This window comes from Pteronotus mesoamericanus, unplaced genomic scaffold (assembly GCF_021234165.1).
Source record: "Pteronotus mesoamericanus isolate MK-2021 breed Mesoamerican mustached bat unplaced genomic scaffold, CSHL_Meso_final scaffold_507, whole genome shotgun sequence".
In the NCBI taxonomy this organism is placed as follows: Eukaryota; Metazoa; Chordata; class Mammalia; order Chiroptera; family Mormoopidae; genus Pteronotus; species Pteronotus mesoamericanus.
Genome location: NW_026555319.1, coordinates 1,119,684 through 1,144,361, shown reverse-complemented (window position 1 = coordinate 1,144,361; position 24,678 = coordinate 1,119,684). Strand labels below are relative to the sequence as shown.

The 24,678-nt window shown below is 63.1% G+C and overlaps 1 protein-coding gene across 1 annotated transcript in view; it reads right to left on the bottom strand.

Annotated features, from left to right (window-relative positions):
* Positions 1–18,377, bottom strand: part of TMEM132D (transmembrane protein 132D) — a 162,310-nt gene extending 143,933 nt beyond the window's left edge. The window contains exons 1-2 of the mRNA XM_054594006.1: positions 18,338–18,377; positions 17,236–17,355 (exon numbers count right to left, since the gene is read on the bottom strand). Coding sequence (XP_054449981.1) covers positions 17,236–17,355; positions 18,338–18,377 — 160 coding nt within the window. The remainder of the gene's footprint in view (positions 1–17,235; positions 17,356–18,337) is intronic.
* Between the last annotated feature and the right edge of the window lie 6,301 nt (positions 18,378–24,678).

Below are 24,678 nucleotides of genomic sequence, written 5' to 3'. Positions count from 1 at the left end.
AGGCATCTGGGGGAGACGCCTTGTCTGCTGTGGCAGTAAAACCGAGTGGGGTCCGCACGCGAGGGGCGAGGCTGTCCCGGCCGCCATTCACACTCCGTCCCGCGGATTTACCGTCACCCAGAGGGGCAGAAACGAAGACCACAGGCCCAGAAGGCATTGCCCGCGCTTCTCTGATAACACACAGCAGGAATTTAAGCCGCTCTGTCAGAAGCGGCAGGAAGCTGCGGCGGCAGAACTTGGGCGCCCGGCGCTCTGCGGCTCCGACGGACCAGCGCGGACCCAGCTCCCCCCGACCCGGCACGGCCACCTCTGAAGTCGCCTCTGTTACCGAGAGGACAAATAAGCAGATAAACTCGACAGGCTCGCGTCCACTGGAATCAAAACTTGAAACAGCCATAATGTGTGCTTTGCGTTCATTTTGGTGGGTGGGAACAAACGGGCTCTTTTTGAGGGTACATTTCATAAAGTTTACAGGAGAAAAGTAATGCAGCTGAACCGAGTTAAGACGGTAAATTTTTAAATAAAAATTGGGTCACTCTGTGTTTTAAACCTTCCATCCACTTGCCATGTATTCGCCCACGCGAGCCGTTCCTGCCGATGCCTCCTTACCTGCTCCACCCCGGCGACCTGCTTACGACGGGGGTCAATCCAGGCCACCACCTGTTTCCGGGCAGCCCACAGAGCGAATATGGTTTTCACATTTTTAAATGGCTCCTAAAAAATAATAAAAGACGCCTCTTTCGTGGCATATGGAAAGCATACGAGATCCCAACGTCCATGTGTATAAATAAAGTCTCGTTGGCACAGAGGCAGGGAGGCTTTGTCTGCACACCATCTGGCTGCTTCTGCACAGGGGACAAAGCCGAGGAGCTGCGACAGGGATGCGTGGTCCGTGGAGACCACAACCCCTGCCCAGGGAGCACCGGCCTGACGCGGCTTCGGCTGCCAGGCTGCCCCGCAGCTCCACGCAGGGTGCTCCACGAGCGCGGTGGTCCCGGGGCCCCACAGAGCCGCCCGCCTCGGCTCATCCGTCTGGGCGGCCGAAACAGGGCACCAGACGCGCGGCTCGCGGGCCACGTAACTTACGTCGTACAGCTGCGGAGCCTGGACGTCAGGGACCAGGGCACAGGCGCGGTCGGGCTCTGGTGAGGACCCTCTTGTCGCTGTGCCCTTGCGTGTCGGGTTGCAGAGGGTCACTCTGCGTGTGTACACGCGGGCTAGAAGCATTCGTGCATTAAATGTAACGTAGGGTGCACACAGAGAGCGGGTGCTCTGTCGGGGCGTTTCTGCTCTCACCCCTCCTCATCCGCCTCCTTCTTTTAAACGCAACAACTGACTCCAACCGGAAGGGAGCTGGCGCTGTCCTAAGCGCATGTGGAAAGGCCCTGAGGGTTGAAATTAAGGCCGACGCTAAAGGGAGGATGTGCAGGCAGGAGTCCAGCGGGCGTGGCTCAAAAGGCAGGCGTGGCCACCTCACTGCTGATGGCCTGGGTGCCGCTCCAGGGTGGGGCGGAGGCTGAGGCCAGGGAGGCTGGCCGGGCTGGGGGTGGGGGGCGGGCAGACAGAGGGGGTGCAGCTCACCCGGGGAGGGAGCCCGCGGAGAAGGAGGGCTCGTGGGAAAACCAGCCCAGCCAGAGCACCCAAATCTCAGCCAACACCGGAAACCCACGTCTGTGTCATTCTCCTGATTTGAAAATGTTGACAGTGCCATTAAGAAAGCAACAGCATTCCACCGATGTCACGCAGCGCGTCCACCGGCCACGCCTGCCCCGTCGGCCGCCCCTCCGTCAACCCGGCCCAGAGACCCCAATCCAGTCAACGCTAGGCTTGCCGGTCCTTGTTCACTGGGGCTGGGAGAGCGCGCTCGGGCCGCGTTCTCGCAAGGGCTGCCGAAACGCGCGGACTCCATTCGGGAGACGTGCAACGCAGCCCCGGTCTCAAGCTGCGCACCGTCTGCCTCCACAAATGAGGCAAACAAGGAAAGCCAGGAGCACATCCACGGAAGCGGGTCCCTTGGGTTCCGTGTGAACCTTCGCTGCCGAAGGAGCAGGAAGGGACCCAGGAAGTCCAAGGACACTCCAAGGACAGGCCTTTGCCTCCTCCATCAAGCACGAGGATTTGTCACGTTTTCGTGACACCAGCCAAGCCCACGGGAACAGCAGACACGCCGTCACTTCCGAGGCGGCATCAGCTCTCCGCTCAGAAGCTTGTTTACGGGGCTGTGGCAGGACTGGCTGGGGGCTGTGGTGGCTGTCACTCCTCGTGGCTGTCACTCCTCCTTCTACGAGGATCTTAGTCAGGACTCTTTCCACAGCCAACGACACAAACTGAAGTCCAATCAGCTTAAAGGAAAGAAGACGCTTCTCTGGCTTCTGGTACTGGGCGGCTCTGGGGTACAGTCGCGGCTTCGGGCGCGGCTGGGTCACGCCTCACGCAGCCTGTCCTGCGTGCCCGGCCTTCTCCCTGCGCCGGTGCTGGCCTTGCCGTGCCCCCGGCTCCCGGCGGCATCGCCCTCGCTGCGGGGAAGCCCCATCCAATGAGACGCTGCCTCCTCGCAGGTTTCCCCGCGTCACGGGTCTGCCTCGCCGTTAGGGGAAGAGGCCCGGGGGCTGATGCTCGTGGGCAGGTGGGGCGACGTGGTGGCCGCACCCACGTCTGGCACTGGGCGGGGGGCTGAGCCAGCTCCCATAGGGACCGATGCCGCGCAGGAGTGAGGGCGGGGGCGGCGGGGGCGGCCAGGGCTGCCATGCAGTGAGGACGAGTCCCCGCCCCCAGCGCCAGCTGGAGGCGCCTCTTCAGGGAGACACATCCTCCTGTGACCTTGGGGACAAAAGAACAGCAGGAAACAGCCAGTGTTGCTCCAGAGCGGCGTTGGAAGGAGGCGGAACGTCCGCCATGGCCAGGAGGCCCGCACTTCGCCCACGGATCTGCCCCAGCAGCGCCGACCCCACGAGGCCCCTGTGGACGGGGCGGCGGGGACATCGCCCCCGCCGATTCAGCTGCGAAACACCCCTAGCTGCTGAGGACCGGCGAGGCCATGCAGGGCCCTTCATCTGCCGCCCACGGTGAGGCGGCGCACAGACTTGGTCTCAGCGACAGGCGACGGGGGAGCGGCCGCTGACCCCCCGCCCCGCCCCGGTCCCCCACACGCCCGTGCACGCAGCGGCAGCTGGAACCCGAGGCCTCCCCGACGGCCTCCCTGCAGGGCGGCTCGGCGACCGTGGCCCCTTGTGGAAAGCGGGCTCCTGGGTGTCCGGCATCGGTGCAGAGGTGGCTGTCTCTCCGCCAAGCAGCTGGGCTGCGTCACTGCCGCATCCTCACAGGAACCGAGGCTGCTCGGCCCGGGGTCCACAACGGCAGACGCGGCCAGGCTCGGCCAGTGTGGCCCTGAGAACGGAGACCACCGGTGTCCACGGGACTCAACCCTCCGCACCGAAGGCGGAGACGGTCCCTATCGAAACGACTCGCGGTCCACTCCGGGGAGTCCCTGCCCGGGAGGATGAGGGGCCACATAGCCCGCACCGCCGCTGCGGGCGTCCGGAAGTTCCTGCCGGCGGTCCACGCGAGGAGCGTGTCGCGCCTCTGGGTAGAGCCCCGTTCTCAGGACGCCGAGGGCTCGCTCTCAAAGTAACGGCATCCAGATTCCCTCCGAGCCCCTCACTCGCTGGCCGCGTGGTCCCCACGCTGAAAAGACCCCCGGCACCAGCAGGGCTCCCACCAAGCTCTCCGTCCCCGCCGACCTCGCCTTCCTGGACTGCTCACCGGGTCGGCCGTAAAACCCGCTCTGCGGACACGGTTGCCGGGGGAGGAGGGCGGACGCCGCCCGGCTCGGCGCTGCTGGACGGTCCTGCGCGGCTCTGCGCGGCCGGCGGACAGGCACCGCGGGCTCGTGCCCAGGCTCCCGGGTCGGGGGGGCGGGCGGGCTGCACGAAAGAAGGCCGCTGGCGGGAGAGCGGGGGCGGGGAGGCCAGGGCTCCGTCCCGCGCACGGCGGCGGGGGCGGCCGCTCGGGCGTCCGTGCGTCTTTCTTCCTGGCGGCTCCCACAGGACAGGGCGGATGCTGGCGGCTGGGAACACGGCCTCCCGCGCGTCCCTTCGGCCTGGGGGCGGGGCCCTCCGCGGAGGCACTGAGGGTTGAGGGGGGTCCCCAGGTGGGAAGGGTGTCGCCGGGCGGAAGCCCGGATGCCCAGGAGGAGGTGAGGCGTTCTCCAAAGATTAGAGTGTAGGTAGACGTAGAACCCCTTCTCTTCTTATTTTCAATGGCTCTAAACTGAAGCATAATTGACTGTATAAAGCAAAACTAATGCCAATATAATGTGGTTTTATAGCATGTGTAAACGTAAAATAAATGACGTTAATAAAAAAGGAGTTTTTATTAAGGCGTTGAAATACACTGCCGGGTGGTTCTTATGGGACACTCAACGGGGTTAGTATCGTTCGGAAATTAGATTGTGATTAATTACGGAAGGCCCTGGGGCAACCGCCGCAGCGACTTTGTTACGGCGTAAACAATAACCCAGCGGCGGAGATGAAATACAATGACAAACAACCTGCCGCTAACTGAGCACGGGAAGTCGGGGAGGCGCGGCGGCCGAGGGGAGCAGACGGCGGCCCGCCCCGCGGCAGGCGGCACGCGTCGCCGAGACACGCCGCGGAGACAGCAGGGAGCGCCGGCGTGGACGGGAAGCGACACCCACTCCCGTGTTGTCCCCAAGAAACACGCTGGAAGTAGAAAGACAGCAACCGGTTAAAAATAAAGGATCGGGAAACGCGCCCCACGAACACTAGCAGAAAAGCCGGAAGAGCCACATGAACGTGGGGGGAAAGGTCGTGCACAGCGTGGGGGCTCCAGTTCACCATACAATAACAGCGCTGCAGATTCGGAACGTGCTTCTCCACTGAAGTGACTGGGGCGATGCTGGCGAGGAGCATCCCATCGGCTGCGAGGGCACGTTTCCGCGCTGCGTCACCGGTGGGTCGGGCGCCCACCGCCCCAAGCCCAGTCCTCTTCGGGTGGCACCTACGAGGGTTCGTCGCAAGCAAGAAAACGCGGTAAGTCCGAGAGGCGACGGGTGCCAGCTCATGGAGACCGTTCCCCGATGTCTGCAAGCGTCACGTCCTTACGCTGTCCACCCGCAGCTCATGCAAGGCTGCGTGGCAACCACGACCAATCAAAGTGTGAGAAGATACGGAGTAACCACTGATGCAGTGGGAAACAGGGCAGATGCTATGTTCACGAGGGAGGCGATTTGCCTCAAAGACATCACAACATGTTCTAAACGTGTACGCACCTCACGGGAGGACTTCAAAATGCATGGAACACAAACTCACGGAGCTACACAAAGAAACAGACACATCCACAATTAGAGGACGATCCCTATAACTTTGGGGGACAACGCTCCCTCGCTCAGTAATGGGAGGAGCACAGGAAGAGGGAAAGAGAAACTCCGCGAGACACGGAATTTGGGCGACACGCTCCACCGAGCCCCCGATGTCCACGGGGCACCAGGAACGACAGCAGAGCCACGTCCTTGTCAAAAACACAGCGATTGTTTAGCAAGAGAGACCGGGTTCTGGAACATGAAAACGTACTCAGAAATGTAGATGTAGAACGAAAACTCGGCAGGGTACGTTCCCGGACCAAAACGGAGGTAAGCCTGGAAGCAAAACCAGAAAGGTGTTGGGAAAGATCCTCAAACGTCTCCAATGCAAAGAGCAGACATCTCAACCGCAGAGGGGCAAAAAGAAAGGCACAGGGAAAATAACTGTAAGTTGAATAAAAGCAAAAGGGTCGCATAGAAGCCTGGGGACTGAGCTAAAACAGCACCTGGAGGGAAGCGCGTGGCATCAAATGCTTCTACAGGAAGAAAAGAAATGTCTCAGAAAATGACCTCCGCTTCCACGCAAAGACACTAAAGGGGAGAAAATTGAGCCCAAAGCCACACAAGGAAACGGTGAGAGCAGAAATCAATAAAAAAGTGGAGAAAAATAAAATAACAGAGGAAAATAAATGGAAATTGAAAGCTAGTTCTTTGAAGCCTGACACAGTTCTTCAGGCAGGTGGACCACAAAAAAAGGGACCAAAAAAACACGCTGCCAACCACAGAAATGACACTTGGGACATCATTACAGGTCTCACAGTCATGAAAAGGCTGACGCAACGTTATGGACATTATTTCCATAAATGTGACAGTTTAGACAAAAGGGACAGGTTCATCAAACATCACAAACTACCAAAGCGCACTCCATATAAAAGAGCCCTGCCACTATCGAACTTAATTTGCGATTTAAAAGCTTCTGAAAAAAATCTCCAGACTCAGATGGTTTCCTCAGGAAATTTAAACCACTTAAAGGAGCATGAGCACTGGATTTATAGTCTCTTCCAGAAAACAGAGCAGGAGAGGATGTTCCACGTTGCATTTTATGAAGCCGGTGTTACCCGGATACCAAAACTAGACAAAGACAGCGCATAAAAGGAAACTTGTAGAAAATAGCGTAGTCGCAAAAACCCTTAACAAAACACCAGCAGAACCAAACACAGCAACCTACATAAAGAATTATACCGTGACTGAGTTAGGTCTGCACAGGAATAGAGGGTGAGTCAGTATCTGGGAATCATTGGAAGCCACAAAAGCAACAGAACAACTGAGAAAAATCATGCGATCCTGGCAGTTAATACAATAAGAGAGCTGGACAGAGGTCAAGATCCAGTTACGATAAAAACTTCCCGCAAGTTAGGACGAGAGCAGACCTTGCTCATCTTCGTAAAAAACCTCCACACGCACCCAAAAAGTGACCCGAATGGAGCACAGACCTCGAAACTGGCAGCCCGTAGCCAGGTGTGCAAGAGCGGGAACGGGCAAGGCCACGCGCGCACAGCGCCCTCACGCACCGCCCCGCGGGGGCCTGGCCGGGCAAGGGGACAGGGGACCCCACGCGCACCGGGAGGCGAGCCCCGACGCTACGTTTGCGAACGCCATGGTCCTCCACATAAAACACCCCGAGGCTCTGCCAAAAATAAACCAGCTCCTGAGGAGCATGAGTGAGTTGAAGGTGGAAGATCAACACACAGCAATCAACGGCACTTCTCCATACTCGCCACGAAGGGGGCAAATTCAAATTTTAAGAAGAATGCTATTCACGATAGCACCCCAAAACCTGGGACGCTTGGGCGCAAACCTGAAGCGCGTGCCCGGTACCCGTAGGCTGACAAGGGTCGCACAGCGATGATAAAGTCGGAGGACCCCGAATACCTCGCCCGAGGCACCGCGCCAGGGGTCAGGGAGCTCCCCGCCATCTGACGGCAGTTCCTATTGCAAAGGTGGGCTTTCTGCTAATTCAATGCCATCCCAACAGAAACCCCAGCAGAATTTCTTTTTAAAGAAATCAATAAGCCAGGTCCAAAATTTACATTGCAAATCAGACAAGCTATCAATAGAAGAGCCAAAACATTTTTGAGAAAGAACCAACTTGGAGGATTCCCATTGCCTGATTTCAAGACGCGTTATAAAGAACGGCCACCAAGGCAGGGCAGCGTCGGTGGGAAAACAGACACTTAGGTCAGCGGACAAAGCGGAGTCCGACACGTGCCTGTCGCGTGCTGTCAAACAACCTGGACAAAAATACACAGTCAGAGTCTTTCCAGCACAGTGCGCGGGAGCAGCCGGGTCTCCGCGCGCAGCAGCCACACGTGGCGCCGCACCCAGAAAGTGACCCGAACGGAGCACAGACCTCGATGTACCCGCCCCTCTGTCCAAGAAGAACACACCGGAGGGACGTTCTGTGGCCCTTCCTTTGGCGAAGTTTCTAAGAGGCGACATGTAAGCAGTTTCGTAAATGAAAAAAGGGTAACGTGGACTTCATCCAAATAAACAAGTCTGCTCTGACAAAGACCGGGGAAAAGAAATGGCATGTGATAGAATGAGGAAAACTATTTCCAAGTCACGCCTGTGATAAGAGACTTGTATACGGGATATACAAACCATCCTCAAAACTGAGTAAGAGACCAGAAAACGGGTTGCCTGTTTTAAAATCGCCAAGGACTGGACAGACACATGACGCAAGAAGGTAGGCAGAGGGCCAAAAAGCCCCAACAAGCATGTGGCATCATTGGCAATTAGGGACGCGCACGCAAAGGCCGCCCGAGAGACCAACCCGTGGGCACTAAACAGCTGAAACAGAGCCGCAGCGTGAAAATAGCAGGGGTTGGCAAGGCCGTGGAACAGCTGGCGCCGCATCTGGTGCTGGTACAAACGCCAAAGGGCTCGACCACTTGCCAAAACAGTTGGGCAGTTTCTTCCTACGTCCAGCGGGCCCTTTCCCTGTGACCCGGAAACCCCACCCCCGCGTGTGTACCCGCAAAGAGGGGAACGTATGTTCGTACCAAGGCACGTCCGCAGGTGCTTCTGAGCGGCTTCGTTTATTGGAGCCAAAGCTACCGGCAGCTCTGGCGTCTTTCCCCTGGCGACAGGACAAGCAAAGTCCCGTCCGCCCGTCCCATGTCCTTGTGCTCCATCAGTAAAACAAAGGGAAAAAAAGAGAGCTCCTGATACACCCAGCAACCGGCGCATCGTGCCGCGTGCAATCAGCCTAACTCAGAAGGCTACGTGCTGCAGGGCGCCGTGGGTAGAACGTTCCAGAAGCAGCAAACTACAGATGCAGGCAACAGACCCACGGACGGGGGTAGAAGAAGATGTCGGGGATGGAGACGTCCTGTATCTTGGTCACGACGATGGTGACAAGGCCACGCGCGTCCGTCAGAAGGCACCCAGCCGGACGGCAGAGAGGTGAGCTGCGCCCCGCGCCGGTTTAACTCGTCCAGCCCGACACGCGCCCCCCCGCTCCGCACGCGCCGCCCAGGTGCACGCGACGCCCAGCCGCCCGCGTCCGCGCCGCCCCTTCCCCTCCTCTCCACCCGAGACAGAGCCCCGCCCCCGCCGGCCCTGCGTCGCGGGTCTCGGCCTTGGCTTCACCTCGGAACCGCCCAGCGGAGCTTTCAAGGCGACGGCGCCCGGTCCGCCCCCGCGACGCTGCTCCTTGGTCTGCCGTGGGGCTCGGGCACAGGAAGGCCCACACTCTGGACAGCCGTCCACTGTGCGGCCCAGGCGGGGAACTATCCTAGAGACAGAGGTCCTTGGCCTGCCTGGGCCCTCAGCCCGCGGGCGCCTCGTCCCCTGCACCAGGAGGCGGAGGGTTCGATCCCAGGTCCGCACTGGGGGAGGCCACTCGCCTCTGCCTCCCCCACCTCAGTGGCTCTCCCTCCCTCTCTCGCTCCCGCCGTCCCTTCCTCTCCCTCTAAAAGGCAAGGAGCACCTGCCCTCCGGTGAGAATGCTGAGAAAGGCGGCAACAGGGGTCTTTGTAGGGTTTGGTTCCTGTGACTCCTAAAACTTTTCCCACTATGTACCCATTTGCACAATTCAAATTGGCATCTAATATTTTTCATCTGTTTCAATAGTTGCTAAGGATAAAGTTTCCAGTGTATTGTAAATCTTGACATTTAAAATTAAATGGTTACATCACTCCTTTAAATGTATCCACCGGAATTATAAATAACAGAATGACTTGACACCCACCACCATCCATTTATAAAATCCATGAAAAGCTCTTCATTAACAATCAGAAACGTTACATTGTTCTTTCCCCCCTGAATTTATATTTCCAATCCACTTCCCTCACCGAATCACCCTAACTCATAACACACTTTTAACCTGGAAAGCGATGTGCCCTTCATCCTTTCATACCTTCCTGCAACAAAAAATATGTCTGTGTGTATTGAGCTTAATATTTTTCATTTCTTTTCACTGTCAGATGCTCTGCCGTCAAAAATCTCTTCACGGTGGCATTATGGCAATCACGACGGCCACACAAGCAAAGCAACGTAACTCCATCCCGCATTTTCTAAAATAACTTTTTAAATACAAAGGAGCCCTTGGGTTGTAAGGGCGCCGCCCCGTGGGCGGGCGGCGGGGGGGGGGGGACGTCGTCGCGGGGGTCGAAGGGCTCGTCCAGTGGCGCTCTGGGGACTGCGCCAGTTTGAACGCCGGGGTGGAATGACACCCGATGGATGAGAGGTCCTTTTCTGTTGTGAATCCAAGCTGTGTGTTGCGGGGGCGGCAGCGGGGGGGGCAATGGGAACTCAGACCAAGTTCAAGAGCGACGGCACGGCAGACGCGAGGATTCGGGCCCTCGTTCCCGGAAGGCGGCTCCACGCAGCCCCCTCCCCCGGAGCTGCGGGCAGGACCCCCGCCCGCGCGTGCCAGACTGAAGGGTGCCGTGCCCGATGCGTCAGCCACATAAAAGCAAAGCATCACATGAGATCAGGCAGCGCCTTGATGTCACAGAGCGGGAGCTGCGTGGGGACAGAGGCCCCCGGAGACGCACCCACGCGGGAGGCCCACCCAATCAGGGAACCCCGGGCTGCCCGCCTGTGACTCTGGCCCCCACTCGGACCGAGAGCCGCGCCCCGAGCGCGGCCTTTCTGCTGTGAGAGAGGCAGGGACTCGGGCCCAGGGGGCCGGGGGGAAGCTCACGGGGACCCCGCGTGGCCGCAGGTGGGGAGGGCACGTGCCTGTCACCTGCCTGGGGCGAGGGCAGCAGCTTGGCACCCGCCACGGACCAATGTCACTGCTGGTCCCCACTCAGAGGAAGCCGGAATACACATTTTTCGGACGATCTCCTGACTTCCAAACAAGGACAAGGCCTCCGCCGTGGGGGCCCCCGGCCGGACTCGCAGGCCGTGGAGCTGTTATCTGTTGGTCGGAACCCAGACGCCTGACGTCCCAGCGCAGAAGGAAACGAGGCTGCCAAAAGGCCTTTGCCGTCTCTGCCTGTGGAGGGTGTATTTGCGCCGTCACGTGATTTCTTACACGCCCGTCAGTGCCCGGAGGCCTGCTCCTCCGTCCGAGCTGCGGCAGAGCCGTGGTCCTGTCCTCTCCCTCCCGGAAATCTCCTTACCTGTCTAACCAGTTCCAGGGACAGATGTCCCCGGCTATCGTTAAACACCAGGCTGTCGTTAAACACCAGGCTGTCGTTAAGGGCAGAAGAGCTTGAGACACGGTCGTCCGCATGGCTCTAGGGTTCCGTTTGTCTAAACTGCAGCAAAACCCAGCCCCTGCCGAGCACTAGCCACTTAGGAAGACCCAGCAGGGCGCCCGCATTCCTGGCTCCCTGCGGGCAGAGCCGGCGGGGGGCCGGCGCAGCTGCTGGCTGCTCTCTCATGGCCACACGCCACGCACTGCGGCCCCCTTTTCTGTGGCTGACCCTGCTCCCCTGGAAATGTGAGCGACCCGATTGGACCCCTTCTCTCTCCCTTTGCACAGAATTCTCAGCAGTGTGGCTGGTATCACACTGCACCATACTGAAGGCTTGTAAAACAAACAAACTATTGTGTGTTAACGGCGCATAATGCAAATATGTACTCAGAACAGGGATTGCCATTGTGCGTGGCTTTTCCATCTAATTAAGGGCTCTGCCCCAAGACAGCGTGGAAAAAGGAGCCTCCTCTGCCGTTAAACAAACGTTCCCGAACAGGCCAAGGATGCGTGGCTGCTCCTCCGGGCACCGCCCTGCCCTGAGGGTTGTCACCTGAGCAGAACAGGAATTCCCCCCGCCACGGTGAAATATTAGCGAACGTGGGGCTGAGCGTCTCCTGGGGGAGAGTTACGACCACACGAGAGTGGAGCGCCGCCGCGTTCCGGGCCGTCTGGCTCTGCAGCCCCTTCGGGAGCAGCACGCTGTACCGGCCCCTCCTGCTCCTGCCGGACGGTTCGGGCGCTTCCCACGCCAGGCGCCCGGGCCCACCAGCCGGGGCTGTGCCTCTCCCGCCCTCCGGGGTGCGGGGGCCCGTGCCGGGAGGCTCATGGAGCCGTGCTGCCTAGAGGAGGCCGATCCAGGACTTTAATGGAACCCTTAAGAGAAATGCTCTTTACTTTTACTGAGTTTAGGCCAAAAAGATATAATTCGGAGCTGAGGAAGTCTCTCGCCTACATGAGGGACACTGCATCTAAGAACAGAACCAAGACGGCTCACGAGCTAGAAGCAAAAAGCTTCTAGGTGCCTGGGCCTCCAGGGCGCGCCTGGATCAAGCCTTGCCTGATGCCAGCCGCCTGCAGAATCCCAGTGATGTGAACCAGTGTGTTTCCTCTTCCCTTTGGGCAGACTCTAATCTAATGATTACAAGCGCGCGCACACATTTCCAGGTCCGCCCTGCGGTTCGCCGGACGCCTGCTGCTCAGGGCTGGTCCGTGGGATGTGGCTGTGAGCAGTGAGTCCCTTCCCAGGTGTGGGCCTCCCGTGCCGCCGGGAGTCCCTCCCCCTCCAGCCTGGCAGCGCTTAGGTTCCTGCCTGGCGAACGGCTGAGTTTCCGCTAGCAGGTCCCGAGCAGAATGCAGAGCAGCTGATGGCCCGGACTGCGGCGTCCGCACACAGGCTCTGCCAGCTTTTGAGCTGTAAGATCCTGGCCAAGTTACTGAACCTCTCTGAGCGTTGCTTTCTGCATGTGTAAAACGAGGTCAATAATAAAACCTATCCGGTGGTTTATCGACAAATTCATGAAAATTGCTGCCAGCTATCATTCAGCCCAGCACCTGACACACACTTGTTACTCAAAAAAATAAATAGATGATGAGCTGTTGTTATTATTGACCAAACCATTTCCCACGGCCTGAACTGGGGGGGAGAAAGCAGCGCACCCTTCGGCTGCCGGGCACAGGCTCCTGCGGCACCGCCCCGGGCTTCGGCCTCCTCCGCCAGGCCCGCGGCCCTCGCCAGCTCGCGGGCCGCGCGAAGCGCTGCAGGGGAAGCAGAGACAACAAGAAAGACGCGGGGCTGTTGGCCGCAGAGAGGCTGAAAATCCAGGAGGGGAGACCAAGTAGCTTTAGAACGTCACCCCCATAGATGGTTGAGAAAGGGCCCCCCAAGAGATGTCCACATTCACATACCTTGAACCTGTGAATGTCGCCTTATTTGTCAAAAAAGGGAGTGGGGAGGGGGCAGATGTGGCTTGAGCGGACGGCGGTCTCTCAGGTGGGCCCTGAACGTGCCACGTGGGCCTCCCGGGGGCGGTGGGGGCGGATTTCGCGCGCACACACAGACCAGGGGCGCGAGGGCGCAGCGGGCAGGACCAGCAGAGCCTGGCCTTCCGGTGACGGCGATGCTGTCCCCAAGGCAAGGACAGCGGGCGGCCGCCACAGCTGGAAGAGGGACGGAACGCCTGCGCGGCAGCCTCCTGCTGACACCGTGCCCTCGGCCCAGGGACACGAGTCAGGGCTCCGGCCCCCAGGGCCGTGTGACAGTGAGGCCCTCCTGTTGCAGTCCAGCCTGCGGCCGTCAGCGACAGGCCCAGGAAACGGACCCGCCCCCTAATCGTGTCCCCCCTCTGCCCCAGCGACGCCCGAGGAAGGGCGCCCCCAGGACTCGGGGTCCCCCGGACAGCTCTGAGAGGGAAAGGGGGCGCTGTTACCTCAGGTCGCCCACAGCCCAGCGAGCACTGCGGGGCCGGTCAGCGCGGCCTCCCCCCGCGGGGCCCCTCCATCCCCCCGCCTTCCTCCTGGACAGCTGCCCGCACCTCCGCCGGCACAGCCCGCTCCCGGCGAACCGCCCGTGGGGGGGCCTCCCCGCGGCGCTTGGGCACAGGCCGCCGCGTGCTCGGACCGTCCCCGCCTGCCACAGCTGGCGCGGACCCTCCCCCTCCCCCGCCGCAGCGGCCAGCGCTGCCCGCTCAGCGGGCGCTGGCGCTCGGAGGCGGCTCCTGGGAAACAGCAAAGGGAGGAGGAGGAGCCGGGCGGCAGGGAGAGGGAGGGGGGCTGCCCGCGGAGCGGCGCGGGGTGGGACTTCCACCTTGGCGCCACGGGGCGGTGGCTGGGGCACCTGGCAGCCCCGAACAACGACGTCCTGGCAGCAGTCTTCCTGCTCTAGGGGCAGCTGAACGCCTTCCTCCCCCGTGTCCTTAGAGCTCAGAAAGAGTCCCTGCAGGGAGCCATGGGCACGGAAAGCATGTGGCCTTCAGTACTGAGGCTGTGGGTGGAGGGACGGGACGCGGGCGGATGGACAGACGGATGGACGGACGGATGGGCGATCCATGGATGAGTGGACGGATGGACGGAGGGATGGACGGATGGGGGATCCATGGACGGATGGACGGATGGGGGATACATAGGCAGGTGGGCGGATGGACTGGTGAATGAAAGAGGGATGGATGGAGAACGGCTGGCTGAATAAATGGATAAATGGGTAAATGTGAACGTATAGATGAAATAAAAACACAGAGTAGTATAGAGTTCTACAATAAGGGGTTTTGGAGGTTTTTGGAGTTTTTGTTTTGTTTTTCATTGTTTCTTGGCTTTCAAAATGGAACTAAAGTAAACAGACCCTCGTACTTGGGACTCCACCTTTCCATACGCATATTTTATAAAAATCGTTTGTTATCTGACTCTTCCAGAGAAAACGAAACTTCAATGGCCTCGCACTCCCTCGCCTTTGAACGCCGGCAGCGCCCAGATGTAAGCTATGCAATCTCCCCCGCCCCCCGCACACACACACACTCACAGACAACACGCCTCCTCCCAGGTCTTCCTCCCGCCCCCGGCAGCCGGACAGGCCGCCAGTGTCACCGCGAAGCACAGCCCCTCCCAGCCCAGGGCCCCAGGAGGGGCCGTGCCCCCCAGGCGGCTCCTGGCCTCAGAGGGCCGCTGCCGGTGTGGAGACACTGGCCGGCCGGTGTCCCGGGAGACCGCTGCCGGGGCCACCCCCGCTCGGCCGGACATGCGGGGCGGCTGCCCAGGGGCCCAGGCCTCCCGGCCACTTCTCAGGCCGGGGCAGGAGAGCGCGGCTCTGGGCGGGAGGCGGGTGCCAGGGCTGCGCATTTCAGCAGCGCCCGCCCCGCCCCGCCCGGTCTCCTCGCCCGTCTTCCCGGCCCCTCCCAGGGAGGGAGGGAAGGCAGGGCCCTGCCACCCAGCGTAACACAAACACATCGCGAGCCCAACAGAGGCCGGACCCCAACCCGAGCCGCACGCTCCCTGCATCCTCCGGACGAGGGGGCCACCGGACGGCCACGCTGCCGGTCAAACTGGTCGTTTCATCGTCTCCTTCCTGGGTCCCAGGGGAAGGAAGTGGAAGCAACGACCCTTTATTTTTATTTACTTTTCAAAAGGTCTGCAAGAGGGAGGTTTGCTCTTCCTTGAACATAGGTCAGGTTCAAGGACATCAGCCTGGTGTGAAAACGTACAGTTTTGTTCCTTCCAAGATTCACATTTGAAAAGAACTAAGGCCACGCAGTAAAAAATAATATGCTAAAGCAGATATTTACTGTTTGGCAAGAATCTCCATTTTTCCGTCAGCACCAGGCACACCTGGCCTTGGGCATTGTGTGTGCGTCCATGTGTGGGTGCATGTGTGTGTATCCATCTATTTGCTTCCAATCAAGGTCCTTTAACACGCAGTCCACATTTGATTTCAAGCTGGTCTAGAACTGCCAGGTCGTCAGAGAACCTCAGGGCAGAGAGCCATCCGAACGCCTCGCGGGCAGAGCCGAGGGGCCGGCGTTTCGGAATCCTGTCTGCGCGAACAGGCCACGGCTCGGTGCGCGGGGGGCCGGGGCTTCCGCTGTGAATGAGCAGGGACTGGCAGGCCCGGGCGGCACGGGCCCCCGGCACCTGCGCCGCAGCTGGTGGAGCTCTCCGAGCGGACACGCAGGACGCACCCTGTGCTGGGCTTGGGCAACACTCCCAGGCGCAGACCCCGCCCCACCACAGGGTCCCCGTCCTGGGGACAGCGTCCGGGGTTCCCCCTGAAAACGCCCCGAAGCGCCGGGGCAACACCGCTCCCCTCAACACGCTCGACGGAGTAAGGAAATCTGTAAGGGACCCGCACGTGCCGGAGGACACACCACAGGCCCCAGTGACAAAGCTCCTCCGCCCCTTTGTTCGTCAAACCAGAGGTGCCGGTGGCGCTTGCCGCCTGGCGGGAAGCGGTGCAAACGCACCTCGGGGCTGCGCGGCCGCAGGGTTTTCTAACCGGGGGCCGTGGTCAGGCGGGCCGCCTCCCCTCCGTGTCTCTGGCTCACCGTGAATCGCAGGCTTCGGTCCTCGGGCTCGCCCTGTGACAGGAGACGGGGTGTCCCCAGGGCGCTGGGGAGGACAGCGGCACAGGCCCGCGACCGCCTTCCCACCTGGCACGGGAGCGCCTGTGTCTACGGCCAAGTCCCAAGCGGCCCTCACCCCACTGACGCCGAGAGCGCGCGGAGAACAGGAAGTGCCTGCGGTGAGGAGGCTCCACGCCTGGTGCCTGGCTTTGAAGTTGCTGAGAGAGGGCTCTCACCCAGAAACCTCAGAAAGATCTGTTCGCAGGGATGTGGGGGCACGCGCCGGAGGCTGCGGACAACCTCCACTTCCCTCCTGAAACCCTTCTCCCTGGAAGAGAGGCGTTCGGGGGTGCGGGGGAGGGGGGGCCGTGCACACAGGAAGAGTCCCGGTCGGTAATGACAAGGAATGGCCAGTCCTTTCTGCAGCCCCCTGTGTGGACCTAAGACTTTATCCCCAGGAATCACCGTGCCGAGCTTCCAAACTTGCTGCTCCGCGACAGACACGGAGGTTCGCAGAAGGGTCAGGGACAGAGGGGCAGCCATCTCCCACACAGCGAGGGGTTGGGGCGCTGCGGTGGCGTCTCAGGGGACGCGTTAGGGTGGGCCCACCTGCAGGGGTGCTGGAGGGCGGTGGGGGGTGGGGGACGGCCGGCCCGAGGAGGCTGGAGGCCAGCACCGGCGAGGCAGTGCCTGTTGGCAGCCTCGCTCCCAGCGTGGCCGCACCGGGGCTGCTCCGCGGTTCTGTCCTGGAGGTCAGCGCCCAGGGCGCAGTCCAGCCCGCGCCGCGGCCCCTCCCGCTCACTCCAATCCCGCTCCGCCATCCAGCTCCGCCCGCGCAGCTCCCGCCGCCCCTCGCGGGGTCTGCACGGCCCCCCGCCGCACCGTGCGAGCTGCTCCTGGCAGACAAGACTCAAGTCACCGCAGCCCCCTGCGGGCTCACCGAGGGCCTCCCGGGCAGGGTCCTCCTGGAGGCTCCTGCCGCAAAGGGGCCGCCGCGGTCTCGGCGGCCGCACGCACTCGTGCACACGCGCGCACACACGCGCACTCCACACACCCACGCCCTCTGTCCCAGCCACCCCCGGTCACGCACACACTCCCACGCACTCACTCCCGGCAAAGTTAGTCCCGGGGCCAGCGGCAGCGCGGCGTCCCCTCACCTTTGGAAAACAGGGCGGCCAGGCTGATGAGCAGGGGGGACCAGCGGTGCCACAGCGTCCCCATCTCAGACGGGCACGTCCCGGAGCCCGGAAAGCAGGTCCTCCGCTCCCCGGCGCCGTCTGGACGAAGAAGACACAGCCGCCGAGCCCCTGGAGGCCGGCGCGGGGCTGCGCGGCCGGGGAGTGCGCGGCTAAGGGCGCCAACAGCCGCCGGGCCCTGCGCGCCCCTCCCGCCGGTCCATGGCCTGCCGGGGGCTCCCGCCGCGCCGCTCCGGAGTTGCCCTCCCGAGTCCGGCGCGCGCAGGGAAACCCCACCCCCCTCACCCCCACCGGGGTATTTTTACTTTAATCCACGCGGATCTGGCCCCTTCCTGTTGACCTGAGCGTGGACTGGCCCGCAGTTGGATCAAAAAGGGCGGCTCTGGGAGCGCGGGGACGCGGGCTGGCGGGCTAGAGCGCGCGGGCGGCTGGGCGGCGGGGCTGCGGCGCCCCGGGCGCGGGCGGAGGCGGCGCGGGGGGCCCCGGCCGGGGGCCGGGCGCGCGGGGCGGCGCGGGGCGCGCCGGCGCACGGCCCCCATCCCGCCCGGCCTCGCCCCGGGGATCGCGCGTGCCGGCGCCGAAGTTTCGCGGCCGCGGCCCCCCGCGCCGCCCGGTCCGGCCCGGCCGGCGGGCCCAGGGCGCGCAGGGCTCACGGCAGGCGGCGGAGACGCGGAGCCCTGGCGCGAGGAGGAGGACCCGCCACTCAGCCGAGGCTGCATCCGCTCGGAGGCGAGCGCCACAGTGCCCCGCGCGGGATCCGGGCTTTGCCTGGAAATTGGCCTTTTTGGAGGAAAAAAAAAAAAGCCCCACCCTTTCAGAGTGACAGCTGTGAGCCCCAATCCGCAGAGTGAATCCCACCCCCCCTGCTCTGGCCCGCGCGCTCCCTCGCCAGCACCCTCCCCGCGAGCGCGGACGGGAGGGGCTGCTGGGAGGCGGGGGCACCTGCCCAGCTCCCAGCAGCTCCCAACAGGTGTCCAGATGGCCAGGTGCCGTCCCTTCTCCCTCAAGCCGTGAGCTGTGCACAAGCCCCCCGGCCCGGGCGTGGCTAAGGAAGGCTCCTCACCTGTCAGTGACCCCCAAGATCGCTCCGTGGGGCTCCTCATGCTGCACCGGACAGTCCCCCAGCGTCCGCAGCGGGACCTCTGACCCCCGACGTGCTACCCTGAGGGGCAGGCTGCCCCCCACCCCGCATCCCGGAATGACACCAAGCCAGCGGCCCTAACAGAGTTCCGACTTGCCCCCGGGCCATGGGGAACGGGGGGCGGCTCCCTTGGGCGCCAGGGGGCCTTGAGAAGGTGAGAGACGGGGCTCCCCGCCCGCACCCGCCCGAGTCCCCAGTCAAGGCGCGGGGGCCGGCGTGGCCGGGCAGCGCGCCCTGGGGCTTCAGCCCAGGGGCTCGGTTCCGAGGGCGGCTGCGCGTGAACCAGACCCCACGCGGAGCCGGGGGCACCTGCATGTTTAAAGAGTGTCGTCGGCCAACCACCGCCAAGCCACGTGAGGCAAGTTTACCTCGGTGGGTACAAATGGCTCATGAGCTGGGTGGCGGAGAAGCAGGTGCTTTATTCTCTGCGGCTGTGATGGCAAAAATGGGCCTCACGGAGCGTCAAGGAAGGCCGGCGACAAGGACAGTTCCGCAGCGGCGCCTGCCACGGTGTCCGTCCGAGACCTGCGCCCCGCACCCGCTCTCCGTGGGCTTTTTGGACGCCTGTGTGTCTTCCTGTGTTTCCCTGATTCCTTAAACCTCTGCCTGTTCTCTGCGTATCTCCCCTGAGATCCTCAAGCGTGAAGGCGGCAAAGGACCCAGAAGATCGCACAGCTCGGTCCCTCTGAGACCTGACCGTGCCCCACGCTCCCTCGGGAGGGGCGGCTGAGAAGCCGGAGGGCGGCGCGGCCGAGCCCCACGGAGGCGGACGGGGCGGCCTGGCCCCCGCCTCTCGGCGCCACGGGGCGGTGAACGCCCACCCTGGCTGCCAGTTTACGGTGAAACTGGCTCTATTATTAAGACACTTTCCCAGTTTATTGACTAGGAATTAATGCCCCCTGTTCTTTATAAAAACAGTCATTTTACACTTTCTGAATCAAATTGAGGTATTTTTTCCCCAGAATCACAATCCTCAGGGGCCTCCGGGGGGCAGGGGGTGAAAGGGGCAGTAATACCATCGCGGGAGGTGTCTCCTCGGCGTCCTCAGGGCGGACGGCGGCCGGCAGGGCCCCCAAAATGTTCGCCCTTTTCCCCGTCACGCACAGGGTTTTCCTGCTGCTTGGGGCGGCAGCTTTTGGGGGGAAGCTGTGGCCCCAGGCTCCATGTCCAGGGGCTAAGGCACGGCGGGAGCCTGGCCCCTCACTCTCCCCGGACAGCGCGCTGCTCCGGCCACCACAGTGGCCGCGGCTGCAGAACTCGCACAGCTCGGCTCGGGGGCGCGGCGCTGAGGCCGGCCCGCGGGGTCCTTAGCTGCGCCCCGTGCCCCGGGACCGCTTCCCACCCGGAGTGCCTGCCTCGTCTCTCGCAAGTTAACTGTAAGAAATCTGCTCTCCTCCGACAACGCGTTTCTTCTGCAGGGCCGTAAATCAATTTGGAGGCCTGGTTCTGCCAGTAATTAAATAGCACGAACGGGCCGTGCTGTGTGCGGGAGGCTGCGGGGTTGCTGTCTTTGGATGACACAGTCGTCCTAAGCAGCGGTCTCCGGAACTGCCCGCTTGGTCCGGGAGCCGCCGGCGGCGGGGGCCGCGGCGGCAGGGAGAAGCCTGCTGGCACCCGTTCCTGGAGCCTGGGGGGTGCGGCCAGGTGTTGGCTCAAAGCCCCTTCCTCCCCCGCTAGACACGCAGCCGGAGAAGACAGAGGGGCCGGGCTGCCGCTGAGCAACGGGCGGGGGGGGGGGGGGGGGGCGTGCCGAGAAGTCAAGGGCACAGGAAGGAGACAGAGGCGCAGGCGTCCTCGGGGCGTGGGCTGCTGTGAGGGAATCGGGACACCGCAGTCAGGTGACAGGTCACGAGAGCCCTTTCCCGGCAGAGCTCTTGAAGCGCCCAGGAAGGGCGGGCGCAGGGTGAGTGCGCCCGGCAGCGGCGGCAGCCCCCCCGTCCTGCCTCCCCGGGGCTCACCCCCGGCCCCCTGCGTCGCCACACTTGCCAGTGAGGCTGGCGGGCCAACAGCCATTGCCGCCCAGCGCGGGACCTCCGGGGACCACGCAGCTTGGCCAGAGACGCCTCTGCGGTGCCCCGGGTGCACGCAGACGGCTCTGCTCCCCGCCCCCGCCTGGGCTCTCCGCCGGCTCCAGCCCCCTCCTCTCACGTGTGTCCTCCGCGCGGCCGCTGTGCCAGGCGCCCGCCCGGGACAGCGGCAGGCCCCGGGGCAGAACGCAGGCCGGGGGCTGCTGAGCTGGGGCCCAGGCGGGGGCGGCCGTGCCTGTTCGGACCATCTGCTTCTGTGACCATTGAGAGCCACTGTCCCTTCTCAGTCCGGTGACGTGAGGCGGACCTGCCGCTGTGGGGGGGGAGGGTGCTGTCAGCCGGCCGGCAGGAGGGAGATGGGGTGCCCCCCGCCCCGAGGCCTGTCGTCCCTGCCTGGCTCTGCAAGGGCCCTTGGCCGCAGACCGAAGCGGAAGCTGTCGTTGACGGGCCCTGACCCACAGTCCCCCATCGGAGGATGAGTTTCCTTTTCTGAGCTAAGCGCCCGATGGTTTCGTTCCTCCAGGCTGTTTAAAACGAGTGTTTGCCGCGGACGCGGACGCGGAGGCCTGGCTGCTCCGCCGGCCGTCCCCTGGGCCCGGGGATGAGGGCGCGCTGTGCGTTGCCTTCGATGCGGCCGTGGTTCCTGGAGAGCCTGCTCCCTGGCCCTGGCCCCAGACGTGTCCTGGGGGGTGCCCAGGGCGGTGTCCTGCGGGGGCGGAGGGGGTCTCCCAAGGGCTGCCGAGCAGAAGGCTGTGCCGGCACGGGGCAGGTCGCCGCCATCGGAGAGCGAAGCGGCGGGGAGGTCGCTGCCTGTGAGCGCGGTGCCGGGGCGTCGGAGCCGACACGGGAGGACGCTTCGGACGGCTCAGCTGGGGAGTGACCTCGGCGTGACCTCGGCGTGCCTTGGAGCATAAAAAAGTGGGAGTCACAGGGCTGGAGTGGCGCTGGATTATAGGGACTCTCCTTCCTCCTCCTGTTAAAAGTCCGCCGAGGGAACGCCGTGAGCAGACACCTGGGTTTCTCCTGCAAGCCGGCGTCCTGTGACCGCAAGGTCTTCCCTGCGTGCGGGCCCCTGGTCCCCGCAGCCCTGTGGTCCGTCCAGGGGACGCCCCTCCACACACGTCCCATCCAACGCCCTCAGAAAGATGGCTTCTCGTGATCCTTAAATGCCAGACTTTCATTTTCTCAGAAGGACCAGTTATGGGCCAGTCGGTTCCGACTCCCGCAGGGCGAGGTCCCCCTGCCCCCGAAGAAGCGCCCGAGGGGCTCGGCGAGCCCTGCCGGGGGAAGCGACGGCGGTGGGCTGGCGCTGCGTCTCTGGGCCGCCCTTTAAAGGCCGTTTTAAATTGTTGCCCCAGAGCCGACAGCACGGGACGCCGGATCGATGCTGTTTCCATTGTTGTTTCAGCGCATCGAAGGTCGGGCACAGCGGCTGCGGGCTCCGCTCAGCCTCCCCTTCTGCACCGCGGGGCAGGCCGGCGGGAGCGCCCTTGGCGGGGCCCGGCCCGCGCCGCGCGCCCATCCGCGGTCCTGCAGTGCCCTCTAGCGGCGAGCAGGGGCAGCGCCCGCCCAGAAGGAAGAGTTGGCTCCTCTTCCCGGAGCCAAGGGGCCAGGGGTCATCCTGTAACTCTCGTCGACGGTTCAAATGAACGTCTTCCCAGCCAGAGGGGTGGGCAGTGTCCCCACGTCCCTGGGCCCTCTGTCCCCTGCTCTCCAGGACCCCCGGGGGTGAAAGCGCTGGTCCCCGCAGGGGCAGCTTGAGGTGCTGTGTAAGGAAGAGGTCCGAGCGGCAGCCCCGAGCCCTGCTCTGGAAGAAGAGGATTTTACGTCGTCCAAGAAAGACGGGGAATCTACGTCGGCTCTTGCCACTCCCTCGCTCCAGCCCCCGCCCCCCGGGGCTCCCGCCTCGCTCCGTGGAGAGCTGAAGTCCCCACCACGCCCCGCGACACCCTGCACGGGCTGCCTGCCCTGCGCCCGGCCGGACCCGCCCCCTGCGGCTCAGCCAGCGCCCTGTCGCCGCCGCCGCCGGCACACAGGCGTCCCTCCCCAGAGCAGAGCCCTCGCCCGGGCCCCCCGGCCTGGGACGCCCTCCCGGCAGCCCCGGGCAGGGCGCCCGCCCTCGCTGCATTCCGGTCTCCGCGAAGCCTCGCTCTACGGCATGGCCGTCCCTACACCGAAACAGCGGCCCGGTTGCTCTCCCCGAGCGGACCATCGGGACCCCTGCTGACCTCCTTTCACGGGTGGGGAGACTGAGGCAGGGAGCAGCGGCGTGACTTGCGTGGATTTATTCTTTCCAGGTGGGGGAGTCAACGGGAAAGCACAGCAGCTGGTCGCCTCCCAGCTCCTCCGCCCGCCCAGCGCCCCGCGGCAGGAAGCCTCTGCTTGTATCTGAGTCAACAGCCGTGCCACCTTTGCTGCGTGACTGACCTCTCTGAGCCGCTGTTTCCTCAACTCAAAAGAAATGCAGAGTATCCTATCACCTCCCCTCCTGGGCTGTTACGGAGCGGACTCGGGGAGCACATGCAACGCACCGGAATGCCGTTAGCATTTCCAACGACCCCTGTTGTCAGTGACTGTTTTCCGGAGGGATAGACGCGCATTTTTCGAAATGGTGCGCTTTTCCTTTTCCAGTCCCCGATTTGACGACGCACGTGCTCTACGCGCTCCTGCCCGAGGCCCAGGCCGGGAACAGCTGTCGCCTCGTCTCCGTGAGGTTCAGCGTCGGAAGCACAGGTCTTGCTGGCGTGGCCCTTCTCCCAACCCGGCAAATCAACCAGGCAGAGCGACAGCCTCCGCCAGCCGCCTTCCCGCGTCAGGGAGCGGGTTTAAAGCGGGAGGCTTGCTCTTCCGTGTTGTTCACGTTTTCCTTTTCTGCATAAAAAAATTCCAAGGCTTGGGCAAAGGAAAGGGGAAAAAAAAAAAAAAACCCCAGCCCACGAGACACCTCCTGTAGTTGCCAATGGGGGGAAGAGCAGCGCGGCGGGGGAGGGGCCCGGCGTCGGGCTCGGCGGGAAAGCGCTGACCGGGCAGAAAGCAGCCAGGGTGTCGCTTCCCGTTTTGTACTTGAGTTGTTGTGCCTCTGAGTTCACATCGAGTGTCAGACTTACCATTTAAAATGGTGTTGCTGGGGCATTTATGTAATGTCTGCAATGTGGCAGGAAGCCGGCGCGCCTCACCTGGCGGGAGACAGGAGGCGGGCCCGCCCCCACGGTCCACGGAGGGCGCGGTGCTGGGCTGAGGGGGGACGCGGCTGTCGAGGTCAGCGGGGGGCGGGGGGGCGCCCGCCGCCGCCGCCTCCCCAGCACCCCGCCCGCGGCCGCTGCTCCTGGCGACGGCCCGCCTCACCCCCTAAGGCCAGGCGCTCCCCAGCATCTTCCAAAGACACGCCCCTCGCAGGCAGGCGGGAGAACGCCATTCGGCAAAGACGGTCACAGGGACGCCTGCTAACCACGGGCTCTTCCCAATGTGGGCTCCGTGACCCCATCAGGGGCAGGGGTGCCTGTCCCCGCCCCCTGAGTCTACGCGGATGTGCGCATCACAGCTAACAGAAAAAGGACACTGCGCGTCGCTTCCAAGGTGGCCGTGCCTGCAGGAGGCACCGCGGCAGAGCCTTCGGTGCCGCGGAGGAGGTCAGACGCCGCCAGGCCGGCTGCCAGGTGCGGGGGCCTCGGGGGGAGGGGGGGAGCAGCCCTGGTCTCGAGGCCTCTAGCCGAGCCCTCCACACGTGAGTGCAGGGACCTTCCGCAGACGCCAGTCCCCCGCCACCCGGCCACCAGCCGGTCACCTCCCCCCTCCCAGGCGTCCCGGCGAGGCCCAGGCCGCAGAGGGGACCCCGCCCACAGCACCGCAGCCCGGTGAAACGGTCGCTGTTTTACAGCGTGAGCTGTGGGTGGCTGGAGAGGCGGGGCCAGAACCAGACCCCCTGCCAGTAGCCGAGGGGCCCTGTGGCCTTGCCCCTGAGGAGCAGGGAGTGGGCCGGGGAAAGGGTCCCAGAGCTGCAGCCACAACTCTTCTCTCCCCAGGGACGCCCCTCAAGCCTTTAAGTGACAGTTGCTGAAATGACAAAGGAAAAAATGACCCCTCAAGTCGGGGATGTCGTCCTCGTCCCCGTTCCACGGCCTCAAGGACAGCAGCGGCAGCGCATCACCCCAGAGCCTCTGCAGCCAAGCGGCGAGACCACCCACACCCGCCTCCCCCGGCAGCCCCACACAGAGGCACTGGAGGGCGCTGGAATCT